Source organism: Plasmodium coatneyi, chromosome 12 (assembly GCF_001680005.1).
Source record: "Plasmodium coatneyi strain Hackeri chromosome 12, complete sequence".
Taxonomy (NCBI): Eukaryota; Apicomplexa; class Aconoidasida; order Haemosporida; family Plasmodiidae; genus Plasmodium; species Plasmodium coatneyi.
Genome location: NC_033567.1, coordinates 4,857,116 through 4,885,008, shown reverse-complemented (window position 1 = coordinate 4,885,008; position 27,893 = coordinate 4,857,116). Strand labels below are relative to the sequence as shown.

Genomic DNA, 27,893 nt, shown 5'->3' with positions numbered 1-27,893 from the left:
TGCAAAATCTGTGGCTGCACAGAATTATTCTATTTCGTGCATTATAATTAATAATTAATCGCAAAAAAAAAAAAAAAAAAAATACGAATAACAAAATTTTAGCAGTTCCGAAATAATCTATTTTTAATTAAAAAAAAAATTATTATTATAATTGTTGTATTTGCCTTTTTAGCAGAACTTTTCTTGTGGTTAACAACTGTTCTATGCAAAATATAAAATTCTAGCATCAATTAAATCGCAATTTTGTAATGTTTTAATTTGCCATTTTATTCTTAACATAATTTTGCAAATTTCAAAATAAAAAATAATTGTAAAAAAAATTTTAGTCTTATTTTTTTATCCTCAATTTAGGAAACATTATTTAATTAAAATAAAACTAATACAAAATATGTAATTTGTATTTTTCTTTATATATTTACATATATAAATCATTTGTCCTTAAATCCCCTTTTCCCATTTAACCTCAAAAATATTAAAACAACCTTACGCCATTTATTAGTCTAATAATACAGTAGTATATTTTCTGATTTTTACAATTCCTTTTCACCATTTATCTAACTTTTTTATAAGTAACAAAAATAAAAACAAATAAATGCTATAAATTGTAATTGCTAACTCTGCGCTTTTACGAATTAAATTGTTTACATGTACATAAATGACACAGAATAATCTTATACGTATATGTACATATATGGACAAAAGAATTTAATAATATTTAACACCAATAATAATATGCTTTCCTTTTTTTTTTTTTTTGCATAGGAGGTACCCTTGTTGAAAATGACTTCTGATATTAACGCTATGGCTGGTGAAGCCTTAAAAACCATAAATAACGGATTGCCTAATATACTATCAGCTAATGAGATTTCTCCAAATCGCGCAATCATATTCGTCTTAGCTATTACTCTTCTTGTTATGTATATGGCATTGGTCCTCACCGTTGGGGTAAGAATAAAGGAATATTCCTTTCCTTCGGCATGGTTGAATAATGTCCCAAAATTTTCTTGCAAAATGTGTACATACATTTATACATACGCCTGTTTATTATATATACTTGTATATATTACATATATAATGCCCAATTTTTACCTTTTCATATACCCTCTCAGGTTCCTTTTAATCAAGGGTATGAAGTAGTCAACCCGGATTATCTGTTTATTATTGTAGACGATGATACATCTCCCTCTGAAATCGAACAGGAAATCTCAGAACAGCTCGAGATGTATCACCCCGATTAATCCCAAAAGGAAAAAGAAACAGATTCTGACGAAAATTAACAAAATTAAATAAAAGCAATTACTAACGCGTTCATATCTGCTTGCCTTACAAATAATGGTCACTTCCAATCAAGCAGATAACTCAATACATACGTGAAACTTGTTCAGACAAAACTTTTCCCATCCTTACAATAACCCTATCATCAGTTATTTTCCCCTTTGAAGTGTAAACGAAGATTATCCTTTTTAATTTGCAAATGAGAACATTCCTATGAAACTTAATGCATAACTGCACATTGGTTAATCCCTGCGTTAAACGGTAACTTTTGGCTGGCGCTAAGATTAACATATTGTAAGCTCTCACAATATCGTGAACATATATAATTTTATGTTATGCACACATAAACTGCACAGGCATCAGAACTGTTAGAATATTTTTGTAAAATAATGCTTTACCGCCTCCTTTACGCTATTTAAAGTGGAGACAAAAGAATGTAAACTGTTCATGCTAATTAATGTAAATTCTGTCTTTCTTTTTTTTTTTACACAATATCCTTACTTTTTCTTTTAAGTATTCTTTAAACAATTTATGCTGCATTTTACGCTTTCATTTTCGTTCTCATTTTTTCTAAAATGGAAAACTTATAACGTTTATAAATGCCCCTCTGAATATACAAGGAACATAATTGTATATGTTATGTACCCCCCCAAATTCAATCATAATTAGGGGTAATCATAAAATGATAACTAAATGGTTAATATTTTCACTTTCGCTGAACGTGTCATGTCTTATGTGAAAAGCCCATTATGATAGCAAAACGCCCTTTTCAGGTTCGTCCTTACAAAGAAGTGTTACATGTTTTAGGTGCACAAAAATCGTTCTCCCTATTTAATCACTCTTTCTGTTTTCTCAGCACACATTTGTAAAACGAATATATATTGCCTTTCCGAAATGATATATCACCATTTTCGTGTTATAAAATTGAAACGTGTGTTAAGAAAAACCCGGTCATGGACACATATATGAAACAAAAAAATGTGTAAACAAATAATTTCCTTTTGATATTTAAGAAATGTTCCCTCCCCTTTCGTGCATTTCACACGTATGAATGGAACGTTTCTTAACACAACAATCCGTGAAAATTATATGCATTCTTCATTTTATGCACTTCACTTTTTAATGTGCAGTTTCTTCAGGCATGCCAAAGTAATCGAATATATAATTTATATTTAGAAAGGAATTCCTTTTTAAAAACTGTATGAGGGCATTTTATGTGCGTAAATGTTGTTCATTATGTGGTCTATGTGTATTTATTTCATATAATTTATCTTTTTTAAATTTCTCCAATTTTGACATGAATATTCCACTGATCTTATCTGTTGGTATGGAAGCTGGCCCATTTCATGACCTCTATGGATTAACACTGTGCCCACTTTTCTTTTGCCAATCATTTGTGTCAGAAGCATGCCGCAATTATTTACCGCCCTACTCGTAAACTTTCTCTGATAAAGCTATATATTTCTACTATTTACACGCCATTTATATCACCTTTTAAGCATCCTAACGAATTCGTTATTGTGACAAATTGGTTAAAAAAATCTGCGTATAAATATAATAGGAAAAGAGTTCTTCAAAATTAAAAAATTTGCGTGCGAAGTTTTTAAAAAATATTTATAAATATGCACAATGTGTTAATGTAAATTTCGTCACCATATTTAAAGGATTTCCACATGGGAATTTTTTTCCACTTTGATTTTTGTTTTCCAAAAAATGAATATACCAACAAGGGATGCAAACATGTATGGTTTAAATTTTCCTTTTTTTCTTAAGAAACATTCATGCAAAAATTATTTTTTAATTACAATTATTTCTCAATATGTGTTTAAATATGTATTAATGGGTAACTTTTCCTAAATGGAAGAGCTCTGTAAAAAATTTAAAACTCATTCTCCAATATGCATCAACACGGAGGATATATTCATCACATTATTGTATTTTTTAAAATATGCTACAACAATTTTCAAACCATTCTTTATGATGATATGATGTACAAACTTGTCTCACATTATTTAAAAAAGAAAAAAAAGGAAACAGAAATTGTCTTATTTATCGTACAAATGTAGAACAGAATAAGAATTACTTCTCTTTCTACATTTCCAAATATTTCGATAAAGAAAGTTATTCTGTAATATGTACAACAAACAAAAGAAATTGCAATGATTTGTACACATTATTTTTAATTTCGTCTTTATTTAAATCCTAAATATATAACCACATATCTTGTATTCACCTTTTATATAACTCCTTCGCCTTATCTAATGTACGTTCTAATGAAAAGGTTAATTTCGCATAATCCCCAAAAATATTATCCTCATAATTAGTTACCTGATCTTCGCAATATTGTAATTTTGAAAGTAATTTACCTATATTATACATTATACAAAATAATTGACGCCTTATCATTAAATAATTAAACATTTTTACTATATCTTCACTCGATTTCAAACGTGGGTAAAAACCACGAAGATGGCGATAGATCTCAAAGAATTTTTGACACAATTGTGAATTATTTTCCATAAACTCCATTACAGCTATTAAGTGATTTACTAAAGCTGCAGTATTAAGAAGCTCCCTATGTTCTATCATATTTTTTCCAACTTTACCCTTCAATGGCTTAAGTATTACAATGATATAACTGCTTACATAATGTAGACATGTCAAAAGGGTAACATCCTTATATACATATTTTTTAGGTAAAGGGAAATATTCTGAAAGAAGCGTTAAATCATTCTTAATTCTATTACGTTTTTCACCAAAGAAAGATAATTTTTTCTCTACATACGCCAAACTCCTAAGTTGGTAAAAAATGATATATCTTAGTCTCTGTCGTTCGCCATAAGACAATTCCCTAGAGTTTTTCATCTCTCTTAATGCTTCAACTATATTATTGTTTTCCTTATTTTTTTCTCCTATAACCATTCTTCTTGTATCATCAAAATTGCAAATTTCACATTTTTCGTCAGATAAATATGTTCCTATATTATTATTAAAAAAATGGTCAATGTTAAAAGATATGCTTCTTGGACTAAGATACTCCAACAGATAATTATTCCATGGCAGATATTTAATACCTACTTGGGAATATAAGGAATTAACTTTTGTCAGAGGTAATTTACCCACCGTTGTATTATTTAAAAAATCTAATAATGGAATTTTCATATAATCATCAAAATATAGCATTTCGTGTAATTCGGTTTCATTTATCAGTACAAGGCTTTCATCTGCTACTCCAAAAGGCTTACGAAGACTTTCAAAGTCAATAGCTTTCCCCAAATTTAATGGATATTCTTTATGCAATTCAGAAATTCGTTCTATTCCGTATACCCTTGTCTTTAAATATTCGTCTATTGCTTCATCATTAATTTCAAAATATATATAATCACACACCCTTAGTACATGTTTAAACTCAATTAACGCGGCGTCACCCGCTTCTTCAGGCTTTTCTTCAGGTTTTTCTTCTGGTGCATCATCTGATGATGATTCACTTGAAGTTGTTCCCTTTTCTTTTACTTCTTCCATCTGTACATCTTCTTCAGAGGTCCCCTTGTATTTTTTAATATTTTCTAATTGAAAACGTGCTTTTCTTAAAATTAATCTTCTTTTTCTTGGGGATTTTTCTCCAGTTTCCATGTCTTCCACCCCACCAACTTCACCCAATTCTTCCACCCCACCAACTTCACCCAATTCTTCCACCCCGCCAACTGCACCCAATTCTTCCACCCCACCAACTGCACCCAATTCTTCCACCCCACCAACTGCACCCAATTCTTCCACCCCACCAACTGCACCCAATTCTTCCACCCCACCAACTGCACCCAATTCTTCCACCCCGCCAACTGCACCCAATTCATCCACCCCACCAACTGCACCCAATTCATCCACCCCACCAACTGCACCCCTTCCTTCCACCCCGCCAACTGCACCCTCTTCTTCGGATTTTTCCTGTTCCACCTTTTCTTCCCCCAAAGTCTTGAAAGAAAGAAGATTCATAACTTCTGTAAGAACATCCTCCTCATAAGGGCCTTTTCCATCCTCTGATTTTACACCAGGATCAGGTTCATTTTCAGCTAAAAATACCTTTTTCACACATCTGCTGTGCATCAAATATGTATGAATATAGGCTAAAACTATGACCAATTTATAGAAATATTCCATTTTGAGAGACATTATATGAAGAAAAAAAAAAAAAAAAAAAAGCGCAGTAAAAATATAACACTATTTTATTTTAGGCAACAATGTAAATATCACAATTGCACGCTCTTATATTGTGTTATTTGCATTACGTGAGTAAATTAAAACCTTATCTTCACGTCGTAAAATAAACATAGGAAAAAATAGGCAGCAACAGTTAACTATGGACACAATTAGTGTCCATGCATGTTCAAGAAATAAGCGAAATCTTAAAACGTATGTTTAAACTAAAATGAGCATACTAAACAACAACATAAAAACATTAACTTGATCACATTTTATTTTCGTACAATGAGTCTACTTGAGCACTCTTACGCTACATTCATGTTTATATAATTTGTTTTCTGCACCAGACAAGTATCAATAAATTTATAGGCGAGCAACAGAATTCTACTTATTTTGCCTTCTTAAATCGTACGCCTCTCTTTTTTTTACAGAATTTTTCATTGTTGATATGAAAAATGAACTATCCTTCTTTCCGCTTACAAATTACAGTGTTGTGTACTTGTCAAGTGTCCTTAATATGAGCGGGGATAAATCATTAAAAAAAATAACGTAACACGATAAAATGAATAGCAACTGTTAACTGAATTTATTCCCATGCGAAATTAAATCAAAATATATGAGAAAAATGTACTATAAAAATGCTCGTCTGATGTGGATTTTAAAAATTATGTTCATGGTTTAGGGGCCTATAAATTAAATAAATAGAACAAACGCCACTTGACGCATGCAGGCATACGAAAATGTACGGGTTATACGTGTGTTGATACTTCAGTTAAAATAAATTAACATTTTTTTTTTTTTTTCGCAGCATATGATATGTTTCTTCTTACATTTAATCTACACTTAAATGATTTGAAAATATACTTGTCAAAAACGATTATTTTTATTCATAAAATGGTTAAATTACATCTTTTTTTTTTTTTTCATATAGGAAAATTGATATGCCCGTGGTTCGCATGTATGTGGCACTAAATAGACCTCTGCTCATGATTTATAATTTTTCTTGCAAGAAAAGAAAATTGAGAAAAAATAACAGATTAAAGTTCATTTTTTTCTCATTATTTTGTGTCAATTTAAATGTAATTATTAACTTCTGTAAGGAGTTTTTTTTTTTTTTTTTTTATATATATACACACAGAATAGTTCTTACAGGAAAAAGGAAAAAAAAACTTTACGCTTCAGCATGCAATTTCTTGTTGAGCTCATAACAGCAGATTAATCCCCAAAATAAAGAATTTAGCGTTTCTACTGTATGAGCCACTAACAAGAGCGTTTTGAAAATTTTTAAATTTGGACACTCACTTCTGCTTAGTATATGTGGATTCGCAGAACTCCATCTTCTTCAATTTTAGCATGAGCGAAAAATTAAGAAATGGTAATTAGGATAAAATACACTTCTATGCTGCACTAAACAAAGTTGCATGTAAAATATTATGCTGTTTATTTTGGGAAAGCATAAAATGGGAAATTATCCGTATATATGCCATTTTATCAAATAAAACGCTCCAGAAAAAAGGCATCGTTTTAGCAGGAATATGTAGAAATAGCGACATATTAAACCATGAAAAATATCAGAAGTGTGTACAAATTCGCTTTCATCGTCATGCATCTTTCCTTATCTGCAAGAAGGACTATTTCTTTTATGCACATATGATTGCCCCTTCTGCTATAACCAGCCAGTGAAGCAACTGTCATTGTTGAATAATGACCACGAGTTTTTATATCACTTAATCATTTGCATATAACTTAGCCATTTCACAGTTAAGTAATATTTCTGTGGCAAATTTTAAATTAAAACTAGGAAGAACAAAAAAGTATGTTCAAATAAGTATAATGAAGGAATGTTCTTTCTGTAAACTTATACCTGGACACAACAGGAAATTTTAACGAATTACTCCTCACAGAAATGTCATGTCACCATCTTTAAAAAATTAATAAACAAAACCTAAATGGAAGACACGCATGTTGTAAAGCACTTAAAAAAAAAAACATCAATGTGAAAATGTTCAAATTTTTTTCATAACAACATAAACTCTTCCTATATATAAATATAGTGAAAAACCTCAAATAACTGGATGCCTTAATTAAATTGTTTTAACAGCCTTATTATTAATACGCTCATTCGCTTTAAAAATAAACCATTTTATTTAAATCACCGAAGCGTACAACACGTTAATTACACACCTTTTAAAGATACATAGTGCACGTCATATTATTCATGATCAAAAGGCTGCCTGTGAAATGTTCCCATACAGATTCAATACAAAGCCTTTCTTCTTTCATTTATCACAAATGATAATTTACATTCCTAGAAACGCCTTTGAACACAATAAAGACACACTTTCTCCGATTTTAACCATTTCACCTTTTTGATATTATCAACTATGTTTTTCTCCATTATCCATACAGAAAATATGATTACGCCCCCTTAGTCTGTCCAATTACTTTTGCGCATTTTACGAAATATAGCGGAATAAAAAAGAAAAATATGTGCCCCTTTTCGAATAAAAATATTTTCTTAAAAAGAAGAAAAATTTCATAATTTTTCCTTCCTAATTAAATGCAAAACTTAAATAATTTGACCATTCTTTAGTTGTTCTCTAAAGGAGTTCTACATATAATAATTATACCACACATAACTGTTCCTATAATTAGGATAAAATTACTCTCACGCTGAAGGGAGCGAGGAATAATGTACATCCCATTCCAAATGGCACGTTTTTTTTCTAACATTAAGACGCACTACTATTTCGTAAAAATTGTGTTAAAAGATTGACTTAATAAAGAAATTAATTTGTTTTTCTATTATACATGTTAATTTTTAAAAACATTAGAAAAACAAAATGTCTTAATGTACAATAATATACAATGGGGAAAAAAATACTTATGCACATTTTAGAACAATCCGAAAGGGAAAAATTCTTTATGAAATGCTGTGCACTTGAGCACTGTGTTCAGAATGAAAATTATCGATGGTCAATACTTTAGGGAACTCTTTTTTTGTTCCTTCGGACATAGGTAAAATTAATGTACAAAAATTTACACACATGATTTATTTTCTTTATGTTACATTGGTGAGTAAATAATATTGAATGGTTAATCATTTTCTGCATGAACATTTTTTGAATATCAAAAGGTAAATGCTGCATTTTTATATATAGAAATTATAAGGCATAATTCACAAGATGTGATATATATTATTAATGTAAACTCAGCATACTTGAAAAAAACGAATTATAATCTGTACCAAGAAGATATCTTCCATCCCCATCTTCCTCCTTATCATTGTCTTCACCTCCATCCCCATCGTCCTTCTTATCATTGTCTTTACCTTCATCCCCATCGCCCTCCTTATCATTGTCTTTACCTTCATCCCCATCGTCCTTCTTATTATAGTCGTCATAATCGTCAGTTTTATCACTGCTTTCATATTCATAATCAGAATCACTTGATTCACCATAATAAAGCCTTGTATGTCTACAACGACGTAGATTCTCCCAATTATCGCATTCTGCATGTAGTCTCATCAACATTTCTTGTAATTCAATCTCTTCTCTTTCTCTTTTTCTATCCTTTCTCCTATCACGAACATTCTAAAAGATTCATTAAAAATTGATAAGAAAAAATTATTACAGTTAAATGTATATAAAGTTTGTGGAATAATTAAAAATGAATATAAATCCATGAAAATATGAATATATCCTTACCGTAAATATTATATACGCAAATATGGCAACTGAAATAAAGAACAAGGTTATTAAAAACGCAGGTATAGAAGGGTTAAACTCTGTAGCTGTAGTGTTGGTTCCATTTGTGGTGATATTCGTATATGATGGGGAAGATGTATTAATAGTGGCAGTACCAGTTGTACCCATACTTTCAATACTGCTAATGGTAGAGTTTGCCGATTCTGCGATTGCTCGGCCTAATCTAGACATATGTCTTCCTACTGTTATACTGGCAGAAGTCGGACTGGACGTGGCATTCTGAGTAGAATTAAACATATCTGAAACAGTAGAACTGAACGCTTCAGTAACGTTCCTTCTCATTTCTGAACTTGTAGCGTTTCCAACTGTTGTATTTAGTACTTCATGCACAGCATTTCGTACTGTAGTAGTTGCAGATGTGACCGCATCTTGAATAAGGGAAACATTAAACGGTGTACCTGATGTAGTTGTATTGGCAGGAAATCCATCAGTTGTAATATTAGTAGTTGTGTCTGTATGTAAATCTTGGGGAAAAGGGGAACTAACTGGTGTGCTTAATGTACTAAAAGGCGTTGGTGAATCAGTAAAGTTCGTATGAGAAGCTGCACTTTGAAGTAATGTTCTTAATGTGGGTGTAGTGGTTTCATCTGTTAATCCAAATGTAGTTAAATTCCGTTCAGCCATATTTTCCAATTGTACCCTTAAATATATGTAAGTGTGTAACTCATAATAAAGAATAGCCACCACTTGGTTCTTCAGTTCCGTTCGTAATAATGGATGATATTCCAAAAGGTTGTTCGGCATAATATTAATTCGAAAAGCACAAGGGGAGTAAACTTCAGATTGTGAACTTACTCAACAATGTCATTACTAAGTAGCATAAATGTTATATCTTCTATAGAGTTCTTCTCAATTTCTTCTCAATTTCTTCTCAATTTCATTCCAATTTTCCTTCTGAACTCCACCAAATAGTATTTATCCTGCGACTTCGGAAAGAACAATTTTGTTTGCTTGTTCGAATACCTCGAACAAAATGTGACGAATGATGTAGTGGCCCCTTCGTTCTTTCCTTTTTTACAGGGTTTCCTTGGAAGACAAAAATGCTCAGATAAACGGAAATTCCCACTCAGTATCATGTAAATTTCCATTGTGTATTTTATAAAAGCTTCAAAACGCACGTTTTTGAGTATATTTATTTTTATACTACATGCACGTGTAACGAACACGTCAATGAATTGTTCTGATGAAATGCATATTTCATAAAACTGGAAAAATCGCCTTTCCTTAATTGTAACTATTTTTAATACACAATAAAATTTTTTATTTTTCAAAAATTTGTAAAAAGAGTATAAAATATTGATTCAGGAAAATAATTGTGTAGCACTTACACTTTTCTCCTTCAATTGGGGCTTTAAAAAAATAGGGATGTCTGCAAATCTTTTACACACTTAGAAGTATAAACACTTAAAAGCAGCGTTATCGGATGCAGAATACGTTTGCGAATTAGCACACACCCATTTTTCTCTCGTGGCACAATATATTACCAATTACTGGCATTTTGTGATCAACGTGCAATGACCCTGCACCCTTTATCTCACAACCTTAAGTGTTCTTTGTGCACTTCACGCTTTAGTCGGCTTTCCAACTGAAAAATATCTTCTATTCATTGTTATGTGCTTTCTTTATTTTCAGCTTTTTGTGAGTTTAATCCGTTTTATGCATTTTACTTTCCCTTTGCATGCCTCGGGAGTTCATATTCAATCTGTTGATCTTTAAAGAAAGAATCCAAATTGTATAATTCCGTGCAAAAATGTAGAAAGGATAAAAATGAAATGATTAAAAAAAGGCCCTTAATGAAAAATGTTCCTTTTCGTGCTTTATTTTTTTTTCGAGGTTTTAATTTTATCCCAACATGATCCATAAGGATGAGGAAAATGAATCATATTTTGAGAAATAACAGAGAGGTATCCTTTAAAGAATTCCAAAATATATATGCGCTTAATAATTATGATAATTTTCTCAACCTGCGTAAAGCTTCATTCAGAGTTTGTAATTTCACCTAGACAAATGAAAATGCACGAATGGGTGGTATAAACCAAAAGTAAAATTGGTGCCTCATGGGGCCCGTTTTTTTTTTTTTTTATGTAATCCAAATGGGCTGTCCTAAAAAACCAGGGTTTAACCCACATACAACACTGCAACGCCTTCACCAATATTACTGTCAATTTACGTCGTGCTTTTCTTTTTTTAAAGCCATTTTGTAGTAGTTTCACACGGTCACTAATTAATTAATAGTTTCTCCATTTTTTGAAATTTTCAGTTTTAACCATAGATAGGCATAAAAGAAGGTCATCCCTTTGATCAACCGTTAAATGTCATTTGTATTAATATTTTTACCCAATTTAGTTCCCATGAATGGCCTCTCTTCCATTTTACAAACGCACAGCGTAACGCTTAATGGTAAGGTACTTCCACTCCTCTGCATGGTATCATTGCATATATTTGTGAAAGAATACTTTGCTTCTGTTCGTTTATGTTGGTTTCTTTTTTTTTGCACGTAATATGACATGTCTACGCGTAGGCAAATTGCCCCAAATGCTTAAAAAGAATAACATAGCTGTGGGCACCTACTACAACATTGCGTACCTCCATCTTCAATTTAATAATAACCTACTTATCATTTAATACACGTTTTAAAATACAGAACAATCCGATGAACCCCCTCCTTGTACGCATTATCGCGAAACCGAATAAACAATTCCGGGTGGCTAATTTGTAATGAGTCTGCTACTTTGCTCATTCTCCCATATATATACGTACCGGTGCATATTTACAAAACCCCAGTGTTGTGCCTTTATTCTCTAGACTTGCCTTTTCTTATGAACAAAAAGGCTGCATCTACGTGGCCATTCCATGTGCATTAACCTTAAATTTTTTTTAGCACGTTTAACGAAAGAAGGTGAAAAATTATTATATAAAGTGGCAAATTTAAACGGATTATTACTAAAATGTACGGTTTTTACACAGAAAAAGTACAGCGGGGGGTAATCCAAATAGAGATAGCCGAGTAAGCACTTGGGCCAATGTGCGAACAAACGCACACACTTCAAACCCGCTGTGTTACCTCAAACAATGGGTCTACTTTTAAAGTCAAACCAGTTGGCACTTCTGTCATACTTGCTCATTTTCGGCCTCAAATAGTGCGGACACGCGCTGTCTTCACTGGTGGAGTTGTCTCCCTTCACATCCTCCTCCTCACACACGTCATACCCCAAAATATTGATGGTATTTTTATCTAAAAATTTAGGGGAACAAAATGAATTCTTCTGAATATAGCTATATTCATAAATCAAATTTTGTATTTTCTCCTTAAATTCTAAAATGTCATCCATAGTTAGATATTCCAAATAGTGGTGAAGGTGTGCCTTTCTTTTAAATAACTTATTAAATCTTTCCAAAATTTGCAAAAAAGTGTTTCGTATTTCACATGAATTAATTAGACACAGTAAGCTATATGGCTGGTTTAAAGGAGGCACATTGCATAAGCCTATTTTGGTGGCATCCTTATTGTACCGTAAAATATTCAAATTATTCTTCGTTAATAATATATTCTTGGTAACATCTGAAATGTTGATATTTCCCCGAACTAGGAAAGCCATAGACAAACTGAGACCATCCTTCGGGTTGGCAATAAGCATTTGATTATTATGATTCAGAACATTTTTAAATAAATGGTCGAATGTTCTAATATTTTCCGTTTCTGTGCAAGGGCTTAAGGATGATAGCATAAAATTAAAAAAGGGGTAAGGAATTAAATTTGTGCATATTTCATTTATATCCACATTTAATGATCCTTCAAATCGCATAGAACTTGTTAAGTTTACAATTACATTAGCCACTATGTTATTCATCTTTGAATAATCATTTTTGTCATTTTCTTTATCTTTCAGTTTTTTACTATTTAAAATGTTTAACAACGCATCGTTCGAAACGGGTAAAACGCAATTCGAAAACTCATGAATTTTTGTCAAGGCAAAAAAACTATTATACGGAGATGTTATCACATCATCGCAAGCTGATGGAAATACGCAGTTGCTAAATTTTATCTGCTTATAATTATCAGACAGCATTTCTAAAATATAAGAACCCAATCCAGAACCCGTTCCACCCCCTAATGAGGATGTGATATAAAATGATTGCAGCGAATCACATTTTTCTACATTCCTTCTAATTATGTTGTCAATTAAATTCCCATACATTCTTCCATAGTGCATATACCCTTGGGACCAATTATTTCCCGCACCCGATTGTTGGGTAAAAATATTATTTTCGTCAAAATAGGAAGAAAGGGAACTTTTCATAATTTCATTTGCTACCCCTGTTTCGGTGTCTATCAATATAGCCCGTGCTTTCAGACTTTCTTTTTGATTTAAATTAAAATTTTCGCTCTCATTTTCGAAAAAAGAAGTCACTGAATCGTTCATAAAACTGTATTTTCCTATTAGCTCTTTTTTCTCATTTATTTTTTTATTCAACTGTTCCTTAATTGCTACAGACCAAAATTCATGTCCGAGCTGATTTCCGCACTGTCCCACGTGTAAAAATAATATTTCGCGCACCATGGGGGTGTTCCTATTGTATAGCCTTCCTTTTAGCTCACAGTTCTTTTAAAAAAAAAACGTTTCGTTCACTTTGTCATTAACTAAGAATACCTATTTTTCTCATGCGTAAAAGAGCTTCCCCTTTTCTGTCATGAAAAAGTTCCTTCTGTGGAATCATTTTTTCGATTCCTTATGCGTGTGGAACTATTTTAGCTTTCCTCACCCCCTCCCATCGCGCTTTTATGTCTTCCACGTTTCAAACCAAAGTTGCACATATTCATATTGCACATATGAATTAAAATTATGCCCCCCACTCGTCAATAATCCATTTTCTTATATATATTAATTTGGCCCACCTACCCATTCTGTCAATCACGACTAAATTACGCACTGTTTGGTGAAAGATTATATTTCTTAAAACGCATATACGCGCAGAGACAAAACCTTTTGCACATCAGCCATTGCTGTTTTCTTTTTTTTTTTTGCAAAAAAAATAGTGATTGTATAGAAACATTACAACGAATTTACTATAAAAAAGTGAACACATTTTTTCCTGCAAATTATTTGATAATACATCATCGAAAAGCGATGTGTCAAATTCACCATTCGGGGTGATAAAAAATGATGCTATGTTGATGCTTATTTATTTACTTCTCGTCCAATGAATATTTTGTTTTCCATAAAATAGTTTTATGCATTTAAATTGCTCTTTTATAACCATGTGTGCCTTCTATAACAGTGCCTATTCCGCGCATTTTATGCGCCTTATACAGAAGGCCCCTCAAGAAAGTAGAACGAGAATAATTTGCCCCATCATGTGTTAAGTGATAATTCGATAACCAAAACAAATAAAAAATAACATAACAGTTTTCACATTCACGCGGAATTAATACTACCCATTTTGGGGGTACATTAGCTCAGCAGAAGGAAATAAAACTTTTAATGGCACTATGGAGGTAATAAAAAAAATGTATAAACCCCTCGAAAAAAGCCTGTGCAATTCCAGTTTAACTTATTAACTATTAAACAATTTTAAAAGTGCCCTTAAGATCACACTTTTTTTTTTATTTTCCCCTATGTTTCATATTCCCACCTTTGTAAAAAGATTTAAGGGGAAAATTGTCTTTCGCAGAACTTGTAAAAAAATTCTTTTTCCCTCAAGGGGTTATTTCTGCATTTTTTTTATGATAAACGTATAGAAGTTATTCATACATACAATTTTAGAAAGGGCCCCAATAGGCCATATTCACGGAAAAAAGGGAAACTCAAACGGTGTTACGTACGTGTGCATGCATACATATGCTTCATCATCCTTGTAAAACGCGCTTCTCTTGTTCGTGTAAACTTAAGCATAATGACACTTTTGATGAAAAAAGTTAAATACCGTTTATTTTTTCAATCAAAGAGATGCAAAAAACGTTTGCATGAAAATGTCACAAAAAATAACAAAATCGAGAAGAAAAAATAAGTAAAATTAACTAACAGAATTGATGCCATGTTAAAAATGGCATGTCGGCCAAATTTTTTTTTTTTTTTTTTTGCAAAAAATTTGATCAAACAAATTCATCTCCATCTTTACAACTTTTGTAAAAAGTTACTACATATTTTTTTTTCTTTTCATAGTAAAAACATTTTTGTTCTTTTTTTCCTTCTTTTTTAGATTTGCCATCTTCTGTATTTATCCATTTCTTTTTAAAATGGATTATACAATGGCATTGTTATGTAAAATAAACCCTTTAAAATGACTTTTTTTCCAATTTTTCATATCCATACGTTTATTTTTACATGAATGCAAAGTGCAATTTGTTTGTTTCAAGTTGTGCGAACAACAAATAATTATCCATGTAAAAAAGATAAATTAAAAAACAAACAAGAGTATTTTGCGTATAATATATATTTTTACATACATCCATTCGAAGAAGTTTGCCATTAAAGAAAAGCTAATGGAAGCATCCCTTAGGAAAAAAACATAAAAGATATTTTTAGTAAATGCTGAAAATCATCCAATTTGTTAAACATTATACGGAGTTTGTGAAATTTCTGTATCATTTTTTTTTTTTTTGTGTTGTATGATTTAATCATCAATTTTTTTTTTTTTTCATTTCTCCTTTTGTGCCTATTTGTATAACCTGACACTTCATCAACTTCGACCATTAACATTGATGAAGTGGATGCCTAAAAAGGAACATTATCAGTGAACCGCTTAAATATATATGATATAATCACAAAAGAGGGAACCCCCTACATTTGACCATTCCTCCTTTTTTGTCATATGTAATTATAACTAGTAAATGTGTCATGGTTACCCTCCACCATTTGTAATGTTAAAACCGTTTTCATTTTCACTGTAAAAAATATGCCATCAAATCGGACAAATGTGTCAACTGAAGGGGGGGGGTTACAGCAGCACTTATACATATGCAATTGGACATAGGCAGGTACGTGTAAGCCACAAAATTGTACCCCCAGGAATAGTCCACACATATTTGATCGCCAACTTCAGTAATCCCCACGTTCGCAAATAAACATTGTTCAAGATGAGTTTAAACAAAATTAAATACGACGAGCTGGAGGAACTGAGGAGGAAAAATGAAATCATGATGAACTTGCTAAATAAGTTAATCACATTCGATAAGAAAAGGGTATTTCTCTATCCCGTCAATGTGCAGTTTGTTCCAGATTATTTGAACATAATAAAAGAACCAATGGACTTCACCACCATGAAGCAGAAAATACAAAATTATAAATATAGGGCCTTTCAAGAATTTGAAAAGGACGCCTTCTTAATTATCAATAACTGTTACACATACAATGACAAAAGTACCATCTACCACAGGATGGCAGAAAATCTGGAAAATTACTATAAAAAGGTTGCCCCAAAAATATATAGGAAGTACCTAAATATACATCTGCTATATCACAGTGAGGATAAGGATGTGTTAAATAATACCCTATATGACCCGAACATATATGAGGGTAAAAAAACATCTGTTAAGGAATTTAAAAAAAATCTCAGGCCAAAAAAACACGGAAAGGTAGGCAGACCGAGCAAACTAAGCCTAAGTCTTAAAAACGAACACCCTGATATGAGCCAACCCGTGAATGTTAATAAAAAAAAAAAAAAAAGTAACAGTAAAAAATTAGCAAAGACAAATTTGCACATGCAAGGTAAAAAGCATTTTTATGACAATGCTTATGGTTCATTTAAAGGTATCGCCCCAAATTATATGTATGGATATAATAATAAAGCATATGCAAGTTTAGAGAATATGCTGGAGAAGGAAAACTTCTCCACAATCTTAGATACCATTCAAAATAGTAATTACAAATCGAAGGATATTTTTGGTATGCTAATTAAAGTACTGTCAGATAACAAGAGCAGGTACTCCCCCCTATGTAACTATGTAAATATAAGCCAATCGCTAAGGAAAGTATTTTTTGGAGTTCCCACTTCGTCAAAAAATAAAAATAAAAATTATTCCCCAGCATGCAGTAGTGAAAGTTACGCCGAGCTATCCCCAAACAGCAGAAAAAGAAACATAATCGATAAAGTGGACGTAAGCGATGTAAACGAAAGTGCAAATGTAAATACTAAAAAGAGGAAACACTCAAATGAAGAGGAACAGGATAATTACACGGGACCCACTTCACACAGCAGTGCTGAAAACGAGACGGATGCTAAGACTGACATAAGCATTGACAGAGAAGCCAGCTGTGGGGATTGCGAATCGCCACCCTGTCAGCCTGACAGTAACGAGAATAACAGCACAGATGATTTAAACAGTGATAGTTTAAAAACAGGCGAATGCCAGGATGAATCCTTCGCAGACACATTAAATAACCATTCTGCAGAGGAAGTAAAACCCCCAGATAAGGAAAACGAACTAGAAAAGGATTTCGTAACATACAATATTGAAAAAAAAGAATTAACCATGAAACTGCTAAACTACAAAGAAAGTGTAAAAAAATTTATCGGAGAATCAAATCTTCCCACATTCATTAATATATTCCCAAACATTTACAACATTCTAGATAATGCAGATTCAAAAAATTTATACTATTCTTCCTTCAATGACTTGAGGGTTTTTGGCTTAGATGTAGCAGATTTTGGCGAATTTAACCAAAAAATTTCCTACAATAAAAATTACCTCCTGGGAGTTGGTAGATATCATATAAAAAATGTCCTAACATTGGATAAAAATTTGACAAACATAATGCTTAACCAAGGGAACAAATCTCACTTTTGTGAGCAGATAAAGTCATACTTGTCAAATGGGAAGAATGAAGACCAGAAAAGCAGGGCCTCACGCCAGCACAGTGAAAGTGAGAACACCAAACAGTCATCTACAAATACAGAGGAGTGTTTCCAAAGAAGTGAAAATCAAACAGAGGATACTTCACACTTCGAAATGGGAAGTGGGGGGGGAAATCCTGTTATGCAAAACGATGACGATGCTAGCAGTTCTCACTTGCAAAGTGATAATGATGACCATTCCTCCGAAACGGAAAATGAAACACCCACAGATAGTACCCTTGGGAAGGGGGAAAATACGAATACCCCCCTAGACAACTCTCATGTGATGTTCAGTGATACAGATTTTAATAACAATTGGAACTATAGCAGTGACCAATTTTCAAGCGAATCATCCGACATTGACAATTTGGACATGAGGAACTTTTTAGATACGTATAATTCATATAGCAAGAAATTTGTAAGGAGGCAACAAATTTACAGAATTTTGAAAAATAGAGTTAAAAAGTTGCTTAAAAAAAATGCCACCCACCAGGCTATGCCGTAACGGAGTAGCACAGTGTAGCCTTCCTCAGAGGGAAAAATGTTTCCGCCCGAATGGCGTACCCTCTATCTCTCTCTCTGTATGTCAATATGTATATATGTTTGTACCTTTCTTCATATAATATTTTTTGTTGATACGCACGACGTATATATACGGGAACAGCGTAAACCTCCGCATGATGCACCGTGCATCGCGTTTGCATTAAAATGTCAATTTTGTTTAAAACCACGTGATAAACCATCACAAAACAAACTAAAAAAACGAAACGTTTTTTATTTAGATATTTAATAAATTGCCCCCGTGGTTACATATTCCTTACCATGTTGGGTAATAACGAAGCAGTGTCATTCCCCTTTTTATGTTACAGCTTGTGAGTGTAATGACGCAGTGGCATAGCAACAAAGCGATGCAGCGTTCTTAAAAAGGGGGAAACACCTTTTAACGGTGGCATAACTGAACAAAGGAACCCCAATTTATTGTCAAAAAATGGCGTCACAGAATACAAGCGGGAACGCCTGAATAGGAAAATTTCCAGTAAAGCACAACACAAATTGGAAGCAACTTACTCAGTGTCCAAACGGGTTAACGCTTTTGCTATTTCGTCGCCGCTGAATTGTTACTTAGAATGTGCTTCTCGTAGCATTTTATTTCGTAGAAAATTTCCCCCTTCCTCACCTTACAACCGAAAGGATGGAACACGAACTGGTTGTAAAGAGAAACGCTGTAGCGGCTTGGTTTCCACGCTGAAATGTGCCTATTACAGGTACCCCATTAAATTACATATTTTTCCCAATGCTTCGTAACAATAAAACATGTGAACAAATTAAAACTGGGAAAGTGTGCCTAATGGAGAAGTCAGTGCACATTTCTTCGTAATAAGAGAAACGCAAAAGTACCGAAGTAACCATGCGGGAGAATCTGCTAAAGCGGCAAAAAATAATGGCATTTTTCCCCACTTAATTTGTTAATTATTCAAAAGTGTATACGTTTTTGCGTTTACACACACAGACGCGATGAAGTTCCAAAAGGGATGGTGCAGCATTGTGATCATTGAGTGTATAAAAATGTATATCATGTAATCATGAATTTTTTTTTTTCCTTTCGCACGCTTGCCATGCTTCATCAAAAGAAAAAAAAAATTAGTCACATAAGCCAAATTTTGTGACAAAAAAAAAAAAGGAAAGAGAAAAGACAACACAACACAAGCACAAAGAAGACGTAACAATGAAAGCGTGACAAAGTGCTTCCAAACAGAAATGAATTTTACTCCAATTTGCAACTTCTTCTATTGTTTGCCCCGCTGAACCCTACACGTGCGCGTACTATTTTACCACTTCTTCACCTCACGCATGGGCCCGGTTGCACTGAAATTGACACTCGATTACTTCCTTCTGCTGTATATCCTTTGACTTCTGCAGAGATAATCCCTTCAACGTTTTAGAACTTCCCGGATCGTTCCTCTTGCAGCAGAGTACGCAAACTTTATTTCTACATTCGGTGTCATTTTCTGCACACTGTTGGTAGTCCTTATTTTCCTCCAAGGAAACACATTTATTTAAAAATTTTTCAAACAGTGTCTGCATCTTAGCTGCTAAGTGGTCATTTCTCTTACAGTGTTTTTCGCATTGCTTTTTCTCATTACTATCTAGCATTTTCGTATGATATAAACAGCATTCTTCACAGAAATTTTTAATACAATTAATATGTTTCTCTTTCGTTTCATTTGGGAATATATCCGTTTGACATGAAGACCTTCTATTTAATACGTGCACAGAATCTTCACAAGTACCCCATGCCTTGGATTTCGTTTGAATAAAATTTCCATCATTATTTGACATAGCAGATGAAAGAACGATGGAAGCAAATTTCACCTCACTAAAATTCTGTACCCAGAAACCAACTTGTCCTGAACGAATCGTATCTACATCAGCAATATCTGTGTCTAGTTGTAATTCTTCTTCGTTATTATTTATAACTGCCATAACCTTTAACTTGTGGAAGTGTAATTTTATATTAATCCACTCATTTGTGGTTAGCACCTTTTTAATTCTTTCCCTATCGGTCAATTCTGACAATGTTACTGATTTGCCATTTCTGTGCATCACTATCCTGACGCCATCATTTGTCATCTCTAACGCATTGTAATTTTGCTCATTTACAAAGTTGAAAAGAATTTTTACGAACTCATCATTGTCACTTTCGTTACTTTCATCTTTGGAGAAATTCACGTTCAGGGTGAGGTACCCGTCAGAGCACTTCCTCTGTTTTAAAAGTGCTATGGTGTTGTAGGTCTGTTCATTAGGTGTGCCGCTTTCCTTTACCATTTTTGAGCATAGCAGGTGCTCACCGTAATTATCGACAAGGTGATCACCTTGGTGGTCATCTTGTTCATCCCCCCTTGCAAAACTCCACTCATAATCCACATCGTTAATAAAGCTATACGGCAACGTTTCGCTTAAGTAGTTTTCCTTGTAGTAGGGGCAGCTGGAAATATCCCTCTGCTTTTTGTTTGCCCCCCTTTTGGACAATTCCGAGCATGGTCGAGCTATGACCTCTAAATTATCGAAGAAGGAACCCTGCCCATGAATTTGCGAATACAAACCGACCGTCCCAGAGAGAAACCTTTCATCCAGAGACCTCAGGATGTTCGTCTCATTTGAATTTTCATCCACCTCGTAAATATCGATATTCGCATGGCTGGTCACAATTTTGTACTTATTCCATTGATTATTTGTTGTATTAACATCTGTTAATTTTTCTTTCAAAATTTCCACGTTTCCATTTTCTACCTTAGACAATCTTTTCATTCCTTCCCTATCACACACATCAAATAGGTAAAAATTAAAATCGTCCTTCGCTCTAAAGACAATACCTGAGCATCCAGTTCCCCTGCTCAACATACTTACGTTTATTTCAAAGTCGTAAAAATTTAATCCTTTCAATTTCGCATAATATCCTTCCCCTATTTCTCTGTTTGAGATGCTGCTCGTTTGGCCAATACTATTCTTATGTCCTGCTATATCCGTATCTGCATACCCCCAATTGCTGGAAACATTCTTTGTTAATTTTGAATCAAAGGTTTGAAAGTGCGAAGAAAAATTCATAGTTTCATAGTTCAATTTGAAGGTACCAAAGTTAAGAGCAACTTTCTGTTCCTTCTTTAATTCATCCAGACGTTCCTTCAACCTTTCCAAGTCGTACATGTATTTTCCTGACAAATCGTATAAGTATAATGCTAAATTTTCTGTAATATTGTACAAACTGATAGCATCGTCAATTTGCTTTTTCGATAACAAATCAGCTGGTTTCAGTTCCTTCTTCGACTTTTCTATCACCCTTACTGTCTCATCCTGGACGATGGAAATTACAGACGGGTCAACTCCATGAATAGCATCAATGTTGCTTAACAGATCGGTAATTAACTCGTGAAAAATTGTACTATCTCTACTTTCGTCTTCACTATACGGAATTTCCTTTCTCTCCTTTGTTGTTTTTTCTCCTCTTTGAAGAAAGGACATCTGCTTATATTGAAACAAATCCATAGGACAGTCGGCCGATAAAGTACCAATTCGTATCGTCCTGTGGTGAAAAATGCTGCTCTCTTCCTTAATATTTTCTTCCCCATCTTTAGTAATTATATCTAACAACCCCCCTGTTGGATCTTTACTTAAAGAAATAGATTCAACATTATTACTAATGGAACCTTCATAGCGATCCATTCCAGATTCGACGGTAACATTGACTAGGCCTCCCTTATTGTCCACCACCCCTGCGTGTATCGCCGCCCTACAAATGGAGCTGCTATCTGCATATATTCCTCTACTTCCATACACCGCATTGTTTTTAAAATTTTCACTGGCACACCCTAAAGGACACAGAACAACCACATTAGTATTCACAATCGAGTTGAAATAATCCTCCACTGCCGTTGTTTCACAGGTTATGCTCAAATATTGTAACGCAGCGTCGTTCTCCGTCGAATTCGTAGAGCAAACTATGGCAGCTATATCAGATGTTTCTAAATTAAAAAATTTGAAAGATCCATCATCGTAGGATATTCCAGCAGTTTGTCTTACTTTTGTGCTGTCCGGAGATTCAGATGCTTTTAAATAAATTAGTGTCGTTAAATCTATGTTGCCGTTTACCAAATCGTGAAACTTTCCACTGCAACTACCGTGATCACAAGAATAGTCATAAGCAAGAGGAATGTTGTTTTTCCCATTCAATGTGTATCCCATTTTTTTTAAAGACAAAATTATGCTATTTAATTGGCTTCTCGACCTTAGAATTAACGGCTCCAATCCTACTTCAGCACAGTGTTGCCTTATATCATCCACCGAATTTATAATACTGCTAATTAAATGATCCCTCTCTTTAGGTGGATTACCGTTCCATACGTAGAGGGATGTACTAGACACCATGTCGCAATATACTCTCAAAGGTTCAGGGGCGCACTTTGGCTTTATCCAGTAAAATCCTGATTGGGGAATATCTTGAACATTTTTAATTACAGAACAATCACTAGCTGGGTAGGAAGACGAATCACCGGGAAGAATATCTAATCGTAGCAAATCGTTATCATGAATTGAATTTACTGACACTAGGGAGGACAATTTTTCATTCAATTCATTTGCCTTCTCCTTGGACTCCTTCAGTTTTTCATCATACTCTTTCTTTTCCTGTACACACGTTTCAATATTGGGTAACAGTTCTTCCAGTTTTGATAAATTATCACTAATAGAGTTTACATTTTTCGACACATCATCTTCGAGGTTAATCAGTTTATTCGTTAAGTCTTGGTCAAATTCGGTTATATATTCAACAAAGTATTTATCTCTAGCGTCATCTGAATTAGCTGCATCTCTGCAGTAGCCTATAATAGTTTCTAAATTGTTGGCCTGAACTTCTATCGCCCTAATTCCATACAAAAATTGATCCCCCATTTGTCCGTGCTTCGGATGAGGCTTCACCATTGTTATCTTTATATATCTCGTTTCTAAATTTTTCAAAGTATCTATTGTTACAAAACTGGGGTTCGCTAAATTCTCAGCAATGACTTTATATTCCTGGTTGTCCATACTGGCACTTATGCTATAATGCAAAGGGGGGTATTCCCAAGAGACTTTTACTCTGGATATTTCTACGTACTTGTTTAAATCTAGTATAAGATGAACCACATGCTCGTAATTATCTGCAAATGTGGCCGAAGCCCAATAGCTATTCAAATTTCCATCTATCGTGTTGTCCGCATTATGATCATCATCCAGAGTCGAATTAGCGTCAACCGTAACATCCATGTTGAGAAGAATATCATGAATTCCAGGCACATTTCCATATATATTTTTTTGAGAAATGCATAAAGGCTCACCACTTCTTTGCAACCGAATTTGTGAATTAGATTCAAATATCCAATTAGATTTTCCATCTCCATCTTCCAGAGCTCTTAAACAGTCATATAAAACAATTTTATTTTTTTCTAAATTGTCCAAATTAATAACAGATAAACATTTGGGGGGGTAACTAAAGGCACTAATTATTTGGTTGTTAGAATTTGTCTTCCACAATTCTCTGCCGTCCCCGCTTGCTAAGGCATTCACACATGAATCTAATATAACCGAAGTATTGTCATTATTTACTAATCCTTCCTCCACTTGTAGGCACATTTCATTATCACTTGTAATTCCTGATAGTAGCAAAAAGTATGGGTTTCCTCCTCCTATGATCTTCACTTCCCTTATTCCGAAATATTTGTGAATAGCATTTTTTAATCCAATTCTTATCGATACCACTTCTTCTAATTTTTTAAAAAAGTATATTTCATCAAAAGAAGCTTCATTTCCAGAAATTCTCCGATAAGGAATAACATTTTTATAATTTTCCCCATCACTAGACACAGATATGCTAACCAATTCTGGGCTGTATTCCCACGATATTTTCACTCCTTTTATGAACCCCTTTGTATTTAAATAACCAGTCCAGCTGATTTCTTCATCCTTTGAGTGATTCCCCGAACTGCACCAGTAACTGGGGTTATTCTGTATAGCCCTTTTTGCATCATAAAGCGAACTCCCAGATTCCTCTGAAATGTATGTGGATGACGCAGAGGAGTCTACAAACTTATAAAAATTTGTCGCCGATTCTTGTCCTCTAACCAAGCAGCTCAAGATCATGCACCAAAGCGCGGGGATTAAATAATTCATTCTGCTAACACTCAAAAGGTGAATCAGAAATTGCACTGAAATGAGGACAAATTGTGTAAAGGGTTCACCTACAAAGAAAAACAGTGTAAAAGGAGTTACACATAAAATGAAACAAAAAGGTACACGAAAAAAGTCTTATCAAACTGTTTTATCAAATAGTGGAAGGAACTCCCTAAACAGGCTTCCTTATCTTTTTATATGATAAGATGTAAGCTAATTTGCCACTTAGATGAAGAAGGAAAAATAAAAAAATAAATCCTACTCTGTAAGCAAAAGAGTTACAAACTTAACAAGGCGTTAATCAAATTGTGTGTCCAATGGTTTCCACAACAAAGACGTGTGTGTGTCGTCAAAAATTGGAATGACTAAGAGGAAAACAAAAAAGTACAGTTAATACGGCAAATGATCACAAAAGGATAATATTTTTAAATAAAATTTGTCCACTTGGTCAGAAATTCCGAAAAATTTTCGTATACATAGGTATACATGTTACACATGATATGCATAACTTGAACTCTCTAGAGGAAAAAAACTGACTTGTGGATAACTCCGTTGAGGAGCATAAACGGAACAAAGGATCGCAACAAATGGACAAACGGAAGGAACGAATCCAAAACAGTTAATTATATATTAATTCAAAATGTTTAAGATCGCGCAACACAATTAGCTGATCTAAATTGCTGGTAAAAATTTGACAAATGTTAATTTAATCACATCATTGATGATGGCGTATGTAGAACATGAATTTGATTCTTTAAAAATGGTTAATCTTTCCTTAATTCCGCATTTCATATTTTTTAATATGTGCAATAATGCTTACTCATTTAAGCGGAAATAATTCTTTTAACTTTTAATAAAAGAACGTATTGCTGTATTTTTTTATGGACAGACAAATAACATACGCTTCGAGGAAAATAACCTTGTTGCATGTAACAGAATGGAGGAAAAAAACAAAAAAGAACATCACATTACACGACGCTGTCTGCATAATTCCTACACAATGTGAAACATGTTCAAATGAAATCGAATGCACACCAAAGAATAAGTACAAAATGCCAAGTTTGATCTAGTTCACTTTTTTAAAATAATATCGTTTTATCCCCCATGTGTAAGTACACCTTAAAGGAACAGAATACAGTGGAAAATTAAAAAAAAAAAATTACCCCTATACCAAATCAGTTGAGCGTAACGCATTTTATCCTTTTGTAAAAAAAAAAAAAAATTACGCAACATTTTTCTACACTTTATAGATAATTAAATAAACCGACATCCCTTTTTATTTGTCCCCAATTTTCCTGTTTTTGCCCCCCACAGGGGGGTAGACTTAAACTGCAATACGAAACTGTTCCTTCGAAAGATACGTCATTCATGTTCAATATATATGCTTGTATTACAAAAAAATTCACAGCAAAAAGGGGGTGGAAAAAAAAAAAGAGAAAAATTAATGACCACAGAGCTATTCGTCTTGCGGGTTATTTTAAAATAGTTTCCCTTTGTGCATAAAATTAAAAATTGTGCGCGTAGGCAGTTCTGATTTTGCAGCTTCGCGTGCACCTCTTACAATTTATAAAAAATGGATTTTACGCAAATGCTCCATTTAAGCATCACGTAAGGAGGAAGTTAAAGTGCCAATATGTTTATTACGAACATATTCTTAAATATTTATTTGTATATTCGTACACAATTGGGCGACAATTTAGCATTTTACATTTGCTCGTACAACCAAATATTGCGCTCCAAAATATGAGAATTAATTTACAACATTTGCGAGTTAGCCACAACATCGAAGGCATATAAGCCTTTGATGTGACACAGGAAAAAAAAAAAAAAACGTAATTTTCCTATATAAGGTAATTTTTTAAATGTGTGAGGTTTTTAAAAAATGTGAAAAAATAAGAGCAGGGCGGAAAAAAGAGCCCTACACATAAATTAACTTAAAACCGAAAGGGTGAGCGCTTTTCTTAAAAACATTTAAAAAAAACAGCTGTAAAGCGGGTTTGCAATTTCGATATAGCCTTTCATCAAGAACATGTAATAAAACAAACGTGTAAGCAAAATGTTTATGTTTCTGTTTTATACGTTCTCCTATTTTTATGTTACAATATGCACCCCCGCGAAATTGTGGACACCTCAATTCTGCTTGATGATACCATAAGCATATTTCGCAAAAGACTCGAATGGAAAGATGAACACATGCTTAAAAAAGGAGTTATTTTATTATTACCTTATCTTTTTTTATTTGCAAAGAAAAATGAAATAGAACAAACTCGCAACGACAAATGCGAATTAGTGCAAAAAACGTCCAACAAGTTGAGTCTTGCCTTTGCATGCACCCGAGTGATCTTAAAAGTAGCGGTCTATGAAAAAGTCAAAAATGTTCTGTTACCTCAAAAGGGCCCTTCAGGGGTGTAAAAGCACAATAAGGTAAATATAACATAATATGATAAAACGAAAGGCAAAACAGAGCAACACATAACAAAACAAAACTGTATTAAGCGCGCACAATTTTTACCCCCACAGAACGACAACTCAGAAATAATTTCTGTGGATAGAACAAAAAAAAAAAATGTTCCAGGGGGTTATTTTCTTCTGAATAATGCCGTAAAAAGTGAAATAAAATTTTTATTATAATGAAATTTTTTCTGTTAATTTTTTAAGGCTATCCACATGTATAGATATATGCACATATTCACACGTATATTTAATCGCCCATTTATGCATCCTAGTTTACCCTTCTGAAGGCATCCGTTTCGCAGAAAATGTGCACCCCTTTAATTTGCACAACTTTTGGGACGGGAACATTTTTTTTGTCTTGAATTATCTCCACGCAAAAATTTTCTGGTGTAACATCTTGTTGTCAGGTTACATATGCAGTAAAAAAGAAAAGAAAAAAGAAGGAAGGAAGAAGGAACCACTTGTACAGCATTTCTGCAACATATCCCTACCGTGAGGAAAAACATAAGCCCTTATAATGTGATCTTATTATCAGCTGGTTAAATATATTACCTATGTGAAGGTGTACACATGTGCGGATCTATGTATACCCGTGTGTAGATTTATGCACATACCAGTGCAACTAAAAAAAAATGCAAAGAATTAAATGTTAAAGAGAAA

The 27,893-nt window shown here is 33.3% G+C and overlaps 6 protein-coding genes across 6 annotated transcripts; 2 read left to right on the top strand and 4 right to left on the bottom strand.

The window, feature by feature from the left end:
• Positions 1-780: 780 nt before the first annotated feature.
• PCOAH_00047550 (Uncharacterized protein) lies at positions 781-1,238 on the top strand (the record flags this gene model as incomplete). The annotated part of the gene is made up of 2 exons (XM_020061538.1): positions 781-945; positions 1,110-1,238. The coding sequence occupies 2 exons, from the start codon at positions 781-783 to the stop codon at positions 1,236-1,238; spliced, it is 294 nt and encodes a 97-aa protein (XP_019916761.1).
• Positions 1,239-3,504: 2,266 nt separating this feature from the next.
• Positions 3,505-5,433, bottom strand: PCOAH_00047540 (Uncharacterized protein; the record flags this gene model as incomplete). The annotated part of the gene is made up of 1 exon (XM_020061537.1): positions 3,505-5,433. The coding sequence occupies one exon, from the start codon at positions 5,431-5,433 to the stop codon at positions 3,505-3,507; it is 1,929 nt and encodes a 642-aa protein (XP_019917032.1).
• A 3,242-nt stretch (positions 5,434-8,675) lies between these two features.
• PCOAH_00047530 (Uncharacterized protein) lies at positions 8,676-9,866 on the bottom strand (the record flags this gene model as incomplete). The annotated part of the gene is made up of 2 exons (XM_020061536.1): positions 8,676-9,068; positions 9,183-9,866. The coding sequence occupies 2 exons, from the start codon at positions 9,864-9,866 to the stop codon at positions 8,676-8,678; spliced, it is 1,077 nt and encodes a 358-aa protein (XP_019916318.1).
• A 2,441-nt stretch (positions 9,867-12,307) lies between these two features.
• On the bottom strand, positions 12,308-13,804 carry PCOAH_00047520 (Tubulin; the record flags this gene model as incomplete). The annotated part of the gene is made up of 1 exon (XM_020061535.1): positions 12,308-13,804. The coding sequence occupies one exon, from the start codon at positions 13,802-13,804 to the stop codon at positions 12,308-12,310; it is 1,497 nt and encodes a 498-aa protein (XP_019916260.1).
• Positions 13,805-16,320: 2,516 nt separating this feature from the next.
• PCOAH_00047510 (Uncharacterized protein) lies at positions 16,321-18,582 on the top strand (the record flags this gene model as incomplete). The annotated part of the gene is made up of 1 exon (XM_020061534.1): positions 16,321-18,582. One exon carries the CDS (start codon positions 16,321-16,323, stop codon positions 18,580-18,582), a length of 2,262 nt encoding a protein of 753 aa, XP_019916597.1.
• Positions 18,583-19,922: 1,340 nt separating this feature from the next.
• PCOAH_00047500 (Uncharacterized protein) lies at positions 19,923-24,779 on the bottom strand (the record flags this gene model as incomplete). The annotated part of the gene is made up of 1 exon (XM_020061533.1): positions 19,923-24,779. One exon carries the CDS (start codon positions 24,777-24,779, stop codon positions 19,923-19,925), a length of 4,857 nt encoding a protein of 1,618 aa, XP_019916935.1.
• Between the last annotated feature and the right edge of the window lie 3,114 nt (positions 24,780-27,893).